The following is a 14,035-nucleotide window of genomic DNA, read 5'->3' as shown; positions in this document are numbered from 1 at the left end:
TGAACAAATAATGTTCAATGTCATAACCTGTTCTTGTCATTGAAAATTTGTACATGTTAAAAATATTATGTAGTTTATAAGAGTTGGGTTGATACCAATGTCTTTATTTAAGTTTTCATTACTATACATGGCTCTATGGCTTGGGTGATTTTTTCATTTCCTTGAGTGGAAAATTATGGTGGTCTTGTTGATGATTATAGCTCGAATAGGTGCTTCTGCATACGCTAGGTTTCAAACATGCAAAAGTTGCCCAATGCCTCTCTAGGTACTTGTTTAATTTATTGACTTTTATGATTCTTTCCCAAGTCTAACTTAGGAAAAACATATTGATTAACTAATTAATTAATGTTGGCTATTGGGCTATTGTAAAGAAAAGTGAATTATTCACTTTAATGAATTAGATCTAATCTCTATCGTTGATCTCAAGTGAGTCTTAGGATATAATCCTAGCCATCCATCACTTAAGAAATCAGGGTTAGGGTTTAGCTCAATGAGAAATCATAAAAGAAAGCCTAAGGAGAGGAGGAAAACACATTGAACATTGATAGAGTTATTTCTGATGCGGAGAGTGAGAGACTCAAGGCTAGGGAGAAGGAAATGTTCTAACGATAAATTTCAGACGAAACTTGAGAAGGCTGAGATCTTGGAGGGCTGAATTTGCAGGGGGCCAAAAACTCATCTTGGAGGCTTGGGAAAGGGTCCATACAGGTCACAGCTTAGGTGGGGCTGAGATATTTTTCCAGCGCGCGAGCCATATAGGGATAAAAGAGAGGAGGTCGAAATTCAAATTGCAGACTGGAGAAGCCGATTTTTCCGGGGGGGGGCAAGATTTCTGGGTTCTGATTTTGCTGTATAAATTCTCTATTTCTTTATTGGCCATTTTCCCTTTAAGGGAGCCCTTATTTGTTCTGAGTAATAAAAGTGAAGAGTAAATTGGAGGGTTTGAAATTTTTGCTTTGTGATTGCTTTTCTACTTGTCCTTCTGCTACATTTTTATTGTTAATAACCAATGTATTTTTATTTAGCAATTCACAAAATAATTCATTGGGTTAAATAATTTATGGCTATAAAATATTGTTGGAAATATTAAATCAGTTTTGATATTAGGGAAATTAACATGGTATCAGAGCTCAAAACACTGAAAGAGTGGAAGATTGGTTTGGAGGTTAGAAGGATGGTTGCAATGGGACTCAGATTAGGTTGGGAGTGCAGTGGATAGGAAAAGCACCTCAGGGTGCGGCTTCGGCTTGGGATTAGGAATGATTTTATGGTTTAGCAGGAAGCAGACTTTGGTGGCACTCAATTCAACAAAGATCGAGTATATCACAATGAGTTTGGTGATTTGTGAGGCCATTTGGCTTTGCAAGATGCTCATAGGGTTATTTGGTCTTGAGTTGGATCCCCCTACGATTCACTATGATAATCATAGTTGCACTAAACTCTCGAAGAATCCGGTGTTTCATGACAGGTCCAAGCATATAGAGATCGAATATTACTTCATCAGAGATAGGGTCTAGAGGGGTGCTATGAAGCTTCAGTTCATCTCCATAGATGAGCAGGTTGTAGATATTCTCACCAAGCCCCTTGTGAAGGGGAAGTTTTTCTTCTACAGAGAAAAGATGGGGGTGTTGCAGAATAACTTCCTTGCTAGGAGGGAGTGTTGGTGATTATAGCTTGGGCAGGGGATTTTGCATAGGTTTGGTCTCAAGCAGGTAGAAAAGCACGTAGAAGTTGTCCAATGTCTCTCTATCTACTTGCTCAATTTGTTAAGTACACAACTTTTATGGTTCTTTCCTAAGTCTAGCATAGGAAAATTGAATTGATTAACTAATTATACTTAATGTTGCCTATTGGGCTAAGGCTTTGTAAAGAAAAGTGAATTATTTACTTTAGTGAATTAGATCTAATCTCTATAGTTGATCTCAAGTGAGGTTTAGGATTTAATCATAAAGTGAATTATTCACTTTAGTGAATTAGATCTAATCTCTATAGTTGATCTCAAGTGAGGTTTAAGATTTAATCTTAGCCATCCATCACTTAGGAGATTAGGGTTGGGGATTGAGCTCAATGAGAAATTATAAAAGAAAGCCTAAGGCGAGGGGGAAGGCGCATTGAACATTGAGAGAGCGATTTTCCCAAGTGGAGAGTGAGAGACCAAGTTTAAGGAGAAGGAAACATTGCAGCAGGAAATTTTGGAGGAAATTTCAGGAGGTCGAGATCCTGGAGGGTCGAATTTGCAAGGGGGCCAAAACTCATCTTGGAAGCTTGCATAGAGGGCAGAGGTCAAAACCTAGGTGGGGCAGAGATGTTCTTCCAGTGCGTGGGCCATACAGGGCTAGGAGAGAGGAGGTCAAATTGCGGATTGGAGAAGTCGATTTTTCAGGGACCAAAATTTTCCAGGGGGCTGAGATTTCTAGGGTCCATTTTTGCATGCTATTTTTGCTGTAAGGGAGCCCTTATTTATTCTGAGTAATAGAAATGAAGAGCAAATTGGAGGGTTTGAAATTTCTGTTGTGCGATTGATTTTCTGCGGATGCTTTTGCTGCATTTTTATTATTAAAATACCAGTGTATTTTAAATCAGCAATTCAGAAAATTAATTTACTGAGTTAAATGATTTCTGGGTATAAAACATTGCTGGGAATATCAAATCAGATCTGCTATTAGGGAAATTAACAGGTCTAACTTCAGAGGCCCTCTATTAAAGTCATAGTAGCCATATTCTGCACAAAACGGAAAATGACAGACCCATAAACAGGTTGAAAACTGTTCAAACAAAAAAGGGTAAAATATGATGTTTAATTCTGAAATGGAGGCCTACTTCCATTGACAATGAAGGATGGACTAGAGATGGAGCCAGTTCTCGAAATCGGACTCGCAAATTATAGCTTTCCACTAACTTGGTGCCCTGATTTCCAAAGGAGCTATGACTAATAATTTTGATAAAATTTGGGTTCCATGACCAACATTGTCCAGATGCCCAAGAAAAGGTTCCATTTATATCATAGTCAGAAAGACATTTATGCAACACTTCTATGATCAGAAACTTATTTTTGATGATGTGATGACAACATTGAATCTGATAGGTGTTTTTTACTGGTAGTACCTTGTTGGAGACGGCTCACATCTAGCACACATCTTTGTAGCCAAAATGACATGTTTTGCAGCCATTTCGATACAGAAAGTTGTAAAGGTATGGAAACAATTTTGAAACCCTAGGGAATGTTTACTAGACTTTACCTGTACGGAAATACCTAGGAAACATTTTGCCAGCAATTGAAGTACAGAATGGCCATTTCTCCACCATTTTATTTTGGTATAAATTATATCACACTAAGTAGACAACAATGCATATTGAGAAAGTGAATATTATATCAACATGAGGTGGGCCTGTTTTAAAATTATGAAACCATTGCACTTAATGAGAAAAACTTTGTACCTCATTGATAAATTTTCTATAACATATTCCACGTTCCAAATGATTAACAATGTGAAGGCTGGTGATTGGAAATATGTGTTTTTGATGGAAGCACCAGTGAAAGCAACCATGGAGAAACTTGCTGATGTTTATAAAAGGAATTAATAAGTGGTGAGAGTCTTCAATTCCTCTAGTTTTTTTATGATGCTGCCCCATCTTGATCATGGCTGCACTGTCTTTTGATGATGACCCCTTATCATTATTAATAAACTTCAATCTGTATGCTTTGCTATCTTGAGATACACGCTATAGCCTCATGTCATTCACCACTGAAGCTCTGATATGGGCATTGACAGACATGCTTCCTAGTCTGTCTATAACTTTTTTAACAATATGTTTAACATAAATATGTTCTAAAGTGGCAAAGATATTAATTAATTCTCCGCTCTCTTGAATCGCAGAGTTCAAATTCCAATTATGCTCCAGTTGGTCATTACTGAGTTTTATAATTTCATTTATTGAGATTGAATCTCCTTCCAAAATCCTGTGTCATATATGTAGAGTTGAGGCATTTTAAATCCTTCCTTCTTTGCATTTTCCTCCACAAAATTATTAGAAGCTTCTCCTATAGTTTCTGCTAAAATAACATCGGGTTTCCCTGGTATGTTTTTAAATTTTTAGTAATATTTGTAAGTGTTGGTTGGTCGCACAACTCGTCACCTGAAAAACAAAAGAAATAGTTCACACTAGTTTCCATACTGTTTTTCAGTATTTGGTACCCTTTTATCTATGTCACATGGTTCAGGTTTGAGTTCAAGTTCAGAAATGTTTAATTTTGATTCAAATTCTGATTTTCTGATGAGATTTGAATGAGGTTCACCATATATATATATATATATATTAAAAAAAAGTAAAACATAAAAGAATAAATAAAATTTCCCGATAGTTATGCTAATCCCATTCACATATTTTTTATAACAAATTCATTATATAATAATAATAATAAGTTTATATAAATCATTGTAATACGGGTACTGCTCCCAGGCATTGGAGAGCACGTACCCCATGCTCCCGTGCTCCTGGGAGCTTGGGAGCTGGTAGGAAATGTTCCAAAATCGTTGGGAGCTTCAACAGGTACTTTGGAGCTTTTCGGGAGCTTCACTACAACAGATTTTGACGTTTTGGGTACCTATTTTGAGCAGAGAAGGTACCATTTGTTTATTTTCTAAGTGATACATGTCAAGTCAAGGGGCTGGACTGCATGGGCTCTGTAAAGCAATAGAGATGTGGAGATGTAGCAAAGGTTTCAACAAAATATAGATAGTTGCCAGTCATTCCTTTGGCAGCTTCTGTTGCAAATCTTGAAGTTCAACAATTGCAAATAAGTCTACTTTCTTAAAGTCTATCTTGAAGCTTTAATGATAAGATTCAACAAATTACAGTGATGGTCAGAAAGAGAAAGAGTAGCATGTTAGTCAGTTTCATTTTATAAATTTCCAAACTTGAATTTCGAAGTTGAATATAATATAGTGTTGCATGAAATCACATAATAATCAAGTAATAATAGTCTTTTTTTCGGTTTGGGAGTTCTGCATGTTTCTTTGCTGGCAAGGAATTTCATTGGCAAATTGTTGATAGATTAATATTTTGATTTTTTTCTTGCAGTGTTTCAAAGTTCAATCTTTTACATACTTCATTGCAAGATGGAATCCGCAGGATGGAATTTGATTGACAAGATTTGGATGGAAATAAATCATTTTTATTTTTAATATATATTATATTTTAATATATTATATTATTGCCGCTCCCAACTTGATGTTCCCTGTAAATTTGGGCAAAGCTTCTAGCCGTGCCGGATACTTGTTCCCCCGTACCCAAAGTACCCGTGTATTGGAAACTTGTGCAACATAGTATAAAATCTTATATAATAAATAATATATTATACAAGGTGATATATAAATTTATGTTAAATATTCTATTTATATAATATAATGAAAAGGTAATTACTAGAATATCTTTTACTAAAATTACTCTTCACAATCGACGGCTTAGCTGATTGATTATATGTTCGATGACCAATGCACCACTTCTTTGGGTGCGTTGAGCTCAACAGGTCAATGCAACACTTCCTCTGGCGGGTGGAGGTCAATAGGTCACTATGTCCATGAAAAAATGAATTTTAAAGTGTGAATATGTGTGCCAATACATGTTTGGTTTCGGCAAGGTCATAGATCCCTAATATAATGACAATGATTGGCAATTGGGCGCTTAACTAACCTATCAATGCACCACTTCTTTGGATGCATCAAGCTTGGTAGGTCAATGCAACACTTCTTCAGGTGGGTGGAGGTCGATTTGTCATTGAGCAATTCCATGAGTAACTAAGTTTTAAAGCATGAATATGTAGTGTGCCAATCCATGTTTGGTTCTGGTGAGGTCATAGAGCCCTAATAGAATGACAATGATTGGCAATTGGCTGCAATATTACCTATCGAAGGGCACATTTGACTACTATATAGAGGCTTGAGGTTGATTTCAAAAGAGGAAAGCAAACTCAAATCAAACCCTAGTCGAACTTGCATTGAATCTGAACTATTTTTTGAGGTTCCTCGAACTTTGAACCTCAAGGTTCAAGGCCATGCCATATCATATACCTCCATATGACTCATGTGTTCACCAAAAAATAAATTTAATGTTAAATTGATTTGCTATGGAAGTAAAGCCAACAGGGATTGGAAATCAGTCTAATGAGTTTGTGTGCTATAACATATGATGTATTCACACAAATTGCACCAGAACTAGATATTCATATAGAGCCACGAAATTGAAACAATTACACTATGATAGATGTCACAATTGACACACAAATTTCAACATTTAATGGGGATTTTATTAGGCTTAGGATATAATTGCATAGGAGTGAGCGATACATAGATTTTGTTTATTGTTACTAACTTCATGTATTTGTTACTTGTTGACAATTCAAAATTGTAGATGGCTCAGAGACACATTCACTCATTGTGGACAAGCTCCTTGACTCCTTCGTTCACCAATCTTCGATCAGTTTGCCCTCTCATTTATGCTCTTGCCCTCTTGAGTTCTCCTTGTATCTCCCTTGTTGAGCTCTTCACTACAACCTTAAATTTTTTATGGGATACCTTTGAAATGTCAACCATCACAATGGTTTATTTCCGCTTCCTAGTTTCCCAAAAAAACAAAGTAAAATTAAAAACAATGACATGCTTATTGCGAACTTTACAAGAATTAAAACAACTGAGTGCTTATTAGGAAGTTTGGTGAGGATCCAATTTGGATCACAACTCTCATTTCTACTACTACCCTCCTGAATTTTTCTTCCACCACCCTCATTGATCTCTTCATTACAAATTTCAGTTTTTTAAATGAGCTTCCCTTGGAAGGCCAACCATCACAATGGTTCATTACCACTTCCATCTTTGTCAGAAAAAGAAAGTAAAAGGAAATGACATGCTTATTACAAAATTTAAAGAGGTAAAACAACAGAGTTCTTATTGAAGAATTTACAAGAGGTAAAATAACCAAGTGCTTATTACAAGGTTGGTGAGGATCCAATTTGGATCAGTTTTTTGGAAAGAGAAGGAAAAGCAACAAACTATAGTTGCAGATCATGTGATGTGTCATGCATGATCACATTGAGTAGAAGAGGAATTGTAGGAGAGGGAAGAAGTTGGAACATGATGATCATGAACAAATGCAAGAGGTGTGTACATTGTAGAAAATGTCATAGGGGTGAAGACCTCTTGTTTGGAGATTGCTGGTGTTTAGATAACTTGTTGCGTGGTGTTGAACATGGTCATCATGGTTTTCCTCTTGTGGATTTGAAATAGTGGCTGTTGTTGTGTGAAGGCCTATTGTTTCTTGTGCAAGAGTTTGTACAAATTTATATCACTGTAGATTTGCCATGAAGATAGCGAAAGCGGTGAGCTCAATTTTTTTTTTGCCAATGTTGCTAGGCATTTGGTTAGTTTTGTGCCAGTAGGGGCCTGATTCAAATTCCCTTAGGTAAAGCACACTAGTCTATGCCAATGGATTTACTAGGGATGCTATTCATGAATGGGGCAGAGGCATGCCTTAGGCATAGTTACAGTATTCCCCAAAATTTAAACATCAAATTCGAAATCCAACGAATTTAGTCAGCAGCCACACAAATTTGATGAGGTTCGGCCAATTAAGTTCGCCTTTCAACTGAGCCGTGGTTTGGTAAATAATGTTCATAGCCTCTAGATGCTCTGTATTGCCCATTTATTTGTGTAGTATATGATCGAAATGCTCACTGCTAGTATGCCTCTACACGCTAGCGCATGCATGGGTCATAGAATATCTGAAAATTCTTGCTCACGAATGTCAGTCTAGTTTGGTAACTTGTATGTTGTCCATGCAAAAAAAATCTGTGATATGATTTGGGTTGATGACAGTCATAATTTTTATTTACATCATTATTTTCTGGTTGAAAAAATGTGTTTGCAGGAGCGACAACTTATCAACTATGAGATATTCGTAGTTTCAATTTATATCAGAGTAGCGATAAAATAATATCAATGTTATATATATATCAATTCTCACAAAAAAATTAATTTTGTTATTTGTTATCATAAAGTGAAATTATTATATTATATTTACTATTTTTTAATATTTAATATTATATTTTATTATACTTGCTATTATATATATATGTGTAACATGCAAATTGTTTAATTTTATAATAATTTTTTCTTAAACAGTGGGAAAACATATCATAAGTTAGCTGTCAAACCAACAGTGGGGACAGTCATCACTGGCTGCTATCCACAAGTGCAAGTTGACTCATCACTGTTTAACATGCAAATTGTTTAATTTTATAATAATTTTTTCTTAAACAGTGGGAAAACATATCATAACTTAGTTGTCAAACCAACAGTGGGGACAGTCATTGCTGGCTGCTATCCACAAGTGCGGGTTGACTCATCACTGTTATTCAAGGAAAACCATGCACCTGTAATCACCTGCTTGTGGTATGTAAGGGAGCAGACTTTGTTAACCCGTTTACTTATGTTTGACGAAGACGAGCTCTTAAGCCAAACAAAAGCAGTTTTAGGACATACAATAATAATAAAAATAATAATTTTATGTGATATACAATTTTATATATATCACAAAATTATTATTATTATTATTGTATGCCATATATATATATATTTTCAAATTTAATGGTGAATTTATCAAAGAATTTCAACATGATTTTTTTTATCAAATTTCATTGTCATTGAATTTGAACATGAATACTAACCAGGTGATTTAGCCCTTAGGTTCCTTGTGAGGTTTTCCTTGGAAGAAAAGTTTTTCTATGGTGCACAGAAAGTAGATTTAGAGCTTTTAAACGAAGATGAGAAGCCTAACTTCAATGGATCCCCCTTTCTCACAAGGGTTTTGATGCCACTACTTAAATGCTTATAACTTCGACAATACCATTAGGAATTTCTATTATGACCCCGGTAGGTAAAAGCAAATCACATCACAAAATAGGGTTCTGATAGATACTAAAGGTCAATTTCTTGAGGGTATAACTTGTTTGATTATGCACAAATACAGTATTATAACGACATTTGGAAATGGAATAAAAAATATGCCTTTGATGGCACTAATGTACAGTACTTAGCCATACAAGTGAAAAGCCACACAGGTGAAAACATTTACCTTGACAAAGAGAGATCCAAATCTGCAACCGTTTGATGTGAGTAAAAAAATCTAAAGCTAGAGTGTGGATCTAGCAAAGGGTAAGATGTGGACACCCTTCAAGAAGGATAGATCCAGAGCCTTGATCATACTAAGCTGAACTGCTTGAAATCTCGGAAGAGTAAAAGATGGAAACTCCCTACAAGCCTAATGGCTTAATCTAGTAATGGTAAAAGAAGACGACCCTTATAAAACCAAATAATGCGGGATCTAATAAAGGTAAAATATAAAGACCATTATGAAGCCTAATAACATTAACTCTAGTGAGGGTAAAAGGTGAAGAACCTTATGAATCCAGTTGGTATGAGATATAGAGGCCATGATCATTTGACTTTGATACCAAATGATATGAGCTGATTACGAACAATGTGAATACTCTCACACGAGAAACAGAAGAGAGCAAGTATGCACATATTAGAGAAGAGATTGCCAGAACTGTACATATATTTGTACACTCATTTATATAAAGAAATATATATAAAGTACAAAAATGTGGGAGAATTAGAGAGGAGATTGCCAGAACTGTACATATATCTGTACACTCATTTATATAAAGAAATATATATAGAGTACAAAAATGTGGGAGAATAATAAAGTTTGACCATGTCTTCAATAAAATTATAAATAATATAGAAAAAGCGGGTGAGTGATCAATTTAGATCAAGTCACTCAAAAGAGATATACTAGTATGGATTCTGGAATAGAAAGGTACAGATATAATATATGCTCACTAGACTAAGTTTCATCAATTTTTCTAGTTGACTTAGAATTGAGATGAGTCATTGCTTATGATTGATGTAATTAATTACTATAGTCTATAAGTTGTTGTTTAGTGAGAAGTTTACTAATTCAAGATTAATAATATACTCTGACAAAAATGAAAGGTTTAGAAATTTGCAATAGGCTTCCTACACCAGTGGATGTAATTTTTGCAATAACACAAACAAATTTTGCGGGCTTCATGGTCTTGGAATAGATATCATTCATAACAACCTCTTAAATATCTCCTATTTTTTGTGTATCCTAACATGACATGCCCCTCAGTGTCATTTATTTCACGTGCTGCACATGACACATGTGTGACATGTGTCCAACATGACTTTGACTCATGTTCTGTTCACAGGACACGAGTTTGACTTGTGTCAGACATGAGCTCTAATTGTGTCCCAAAATTTGGACAAGTGTCTAGTGAAAAATAGTCTTAAAATCGATTTATTACCTCATTCTCATGCAGTTTAGTAACAGGTTTGGAGGTCTCAAAGGTTTTGGAGTGCATCTAAGGGTGATTAAGCAATGGATTCCATGTTGAGAAATCAATGCTAGTAGGATTAGGGTTAGATTTCTCTTTCTTGATAATTACTTGTGAATTATGTTGGCTTCTTTTACTTATTTGTTATATTATCTTTCATCAAGCAATTACCAAATTACGTGTGCATGAAGATCACAAAAACACAAGACACAAGATGTAGGCACTCTGCTAGGGAAAAACCCCTATCTAGGGGAAAACCCAGTGAAAAATCTCTTCCTTCAATAGTTATTCTTGAGACTCTTCAACCTGGACGCAAACCTCCTCCACACCAAGCCAACTTCTCCTTCTTTGATCCAACCTATGACCTAGCAGCAACGACACTTCGACCCTAGCAACTTCAACTTTGCAACTTCCGGCGTCAACAACAACTTTGACTTTGACAAGGAGACTTCAATCTCCTAAAATAGCCCGAGAGAGAGAGAGAGAGAGACCAATACTTCAATTTTGTTCTTCCCTTCCTCCTTGACCAATCTCGCACTCCTTTTAGCCTCCTTCACCTTCACACTTTTGCTAGCTTCTAGCTTCCAGCTTCAGATATTGAACTATGTGTGAGAGAGTGAGATGCTCCAAATGAAGTCGAACTGCCTTGTATATATAGCCTTCCAATGAGGTCGAATTGCCTTCCTTGAGGCCGACTTGATCTTCTTGAGGCCGACTTGGTGTGGAGGTTACATAATTCATTTTTGACTCAAAAATAATTCTTTTTACATCGTTTGAAAGCCCAAGAAGGGTCTCATAAAATATACAATGACTCTAATGACTCTTTATTAATCCTAGGAGTCCACAATGGGGACTTTGACTAATAAAATGATGACCCAAGCATAAAACCCATGCTTTAATAAATCATTGTAACAATAATAAAAAAATCTTTTGACAAATACATTTTATGAAGACTGAACCTATTTACATTTTTCAACATTGCAAGTGTTGGGAAGTGGATTTGTGCAGACCCTACAAATGCTATGCAATCAATAGTAATGTTAAATTCTTGAAGTTAAAGTCTTAACATTACCATTAATGATTCAGGGTGTTTGAGTGGTTCTGACCTCTTTGGATTTCATATGGAGAAAGTAGAATTTTAGATCTCACTCAAAATCCAGCAGACTTCAATAATTTTTAGGATTTCAGGATTGGGGGGTTTGCAACATTTCCATTGGAGTCTGCCATGTGTGAGGGTATGGAACTAGCATTTAATTAAGAAGAGCATGCTCTCTATGTACCTCGATGTTGGTGGCATTGATTGTTGAATTCCTTTGTCATGACATTAGTAAAAATGTACCCATCACTCAAACAGAATCTTGATTTGGCATGTTAAGCTTTTCTATCTTATTTTGATGTTTAGAGGGTGATATTGATGATGAGTACCCGAATATAGGCGATGATTTGATGATATGTAGTATTCGTTGTTTGTTGTACCATGATTGTTTTGGACTCTACAGGCCATTTAGGGCCGCTTTGTTGATGTATCTTTGGTTCAGAGATGGATTGCACTCAGTGCTTTTTTGGTTATATGCATTAGTTGGATGTTTGAATTTGTATCATCTTGTAATGTTTTATATATTTCATATTTTGTATAATTCACAAATTTGTTATATTGTTAAACATATAATATATAATGTGTTCTCTATATCATGTTTTGGGGGGTCGCTGTGTGATGTGTCAGATACTTGCATCTTCTTGTCCTCCATGTCCTGTGCCCTCATGTCATGTGATTAGTGTGTATCTGATTTGTTTTAAACCAGATAAATCAATGTACAGTACAGTTCTAATGTATAATTGCCTTTTGTCATTACAAATATGTCAAAGACCAACATGCAATATTTGACTCTTAAAGTCCAGCTACTGATTATATAGTATTTTTAGCTCAAAATTTTAACATTGTTATAGCATTATATCAGAAATGCTAAATAAATATTTTTATGTTTCTTTACTTGTATGTCTACAGCTTACTGTCCCACAGATCAAAGCAGAGATGGAGAAAATTTTAACGTGGCTTGTTCCAGTTGCTACCAATACAACCAAGTAATGTTTTGCACTAAAACCTTCTTAACTGCTCGATAAAATCTGAATGCTTAGATTCTATCTAGCTTCTCAGAATGTGAATATTTTTTGATGCTGGGTGTAGCAAATGAGTTTTCGAAGTCATATATATCTGGTTGAGTCTATTTTCTTTTCTTTTGATTATTTTTCAGTGTGTTCCTTATGGTTACTGATGGGGCTTGTCCATTTGCTGTGTTATGCTGATATTCCGAGTCCAGAGCACATCATGGGTTTGGATGGGTTGGAGAGTGGGCAAGCACAGGGTGAGTAGATGGGATTGAAAACTCATTGTCCGTAGTCATTTGGACCTTATTTTGTATCTTTTGATGCCTAACCTTTTTAGTTGGACTAAGAACACTGGTGCTTTTGCAGATCTGCCTTGGATCGAAGGTTACCTGGACACAATGAGTTGACACTCGTTCAAACTTTTCACTATGCAGAGAAAGAGAGGACAGAATATTACATTTTTGAACTGATTGTGTGGCTTCATCATCTTGTTAGTCGAGCCAAAAACAGCCTCAATGGCAACAAGTCTCCTATTAAATCACCTGTACGTTCTCCAATAAAAAAGACTGCAAATCTCCCTGCGACAAATCCAGAAAATCCAACTCCGACAGCAAATGGACAGGATAAACCTCTTCTTGAGCTTTCTGAGGCAGACAGAGATATGTTAAAAGCTGTAAATTTCAGAAAATTGACACCTGGGATAAGTAAAAGTCAAGAGTTTGATACAGCTAAGTTAAGATCCATTGACGAGTCTACATGTAAGCTGATCAAAAGCAATAGTCACTCTCCCACTACCAACACGAAGAATGAGTTTAATGGACTGAGGCGACATTCTACACTACCAACCTTAGACTTTGACATCAATAGGACTAAAGCTCTAGATGTGATAGATAGGGTTGATAATCTGAGTCTTTTGTAACAGTTACGTCCTTGCCTTCTCTTGATTCACATTCTGTCTTTTTTACGAGTTACAATAGTTTATTTTCACAATTAGTTAAGGTTGTATGTTAAGTCTCTTCTTGCATCATGCATAGGCTTTCATGTTACAGTGTTATGTAGTATCAAATATGTAAGAGAGTTCAATTTTTTTGTTCCTGTATATACACGGGCATTAGCCAAAGATGGGCTGCATATGGAATGTATTCAGTATTTCGCAAGATAAAATGGAAAGGTTGAAGCACGTGCGTCATTTAGTCACACTGCATTAATCAGTGATTTCTTTCCAACTGCAGTTTTTTTTTTGTTGGGTTTTCTGTTGTTTAGCTCACTAGATTTATGTCACTAGTGTTTTTTTTTCTTCTGAGGTATTGTCTTGCAGATGTGTACTAAGAAATATCTTCGAGGCTTGTAGTGATAGTGAATTTTTTTCAGTGTGCATGCAATTTGTATTCTGTTGGTGGCTTCAGATGAAAATACTATCACCTAGTTTACCTCCTGTCCCTAATAAAGAACATCGCAAGAAAACCAGCAAACTCTAGTCTTAGAAGTGTTTTAAGTTCCTTATCAAGACGG

At 35.7% G+C, this 14,035-nt stretch overlaps 1 protein-coding gene across 3 annotated transcripts in view; it reads left to right on the top strand.

Moving 5' to 3' along the window:
• The window catches only part of LOC149180322 (protein PSK SIMULATOR 1-like), a 200,142-nt gene extending 186,422 nt beyond the window's left edge, over nt 1–13,720 (top strand). For all 3 annotated transcript variants that reach the window (XM_089416021.1, XM_089416022.1, XM_089416023.1), the window contains 3 exons: nt 12,423–12,499; nt 12,736–12,780; nt 12,890–13,720. In XM_089416021.1, coding sequence (XP_089272147.1) covers nt 12,423–12,499; nt 12,736–12,780; nt 12,890–13,442 — 675 coding nt within the window. In that variant the 3' untranslated portion in view covers nt 13,443–13,720. The remainder of the gene's footprint in view (nt 1–12,422; nt 12,500–12,735; nt 12,781–12,889) is intronic.
• Nucleotides 13,721–14,035: the final 315 nt, after the last annotated feature.

The sequence above is a fragment of the Pinus tabuliformis genome, chromosome 3_2, assembly GCF_031772625.1.
Source record: "Pinus tabuliformis cultivar Carrire ecotype Pingquan chromosome 3_2, CPIR1, whole genome shotgun sequence".
Taxonomy (NCBI): domain Eukaryota; kingdom Viridiplantae; phylum Streptophyta; class Pinopsida; order Pinales; family Pinaceae; genus Pinus; species Pinus tabuliformis.
The sequence above is the reverse complement of the archived record's forward strand: the minus strand, read 5'-3'. Positions and strand labels throughout refer to the sequence as shown.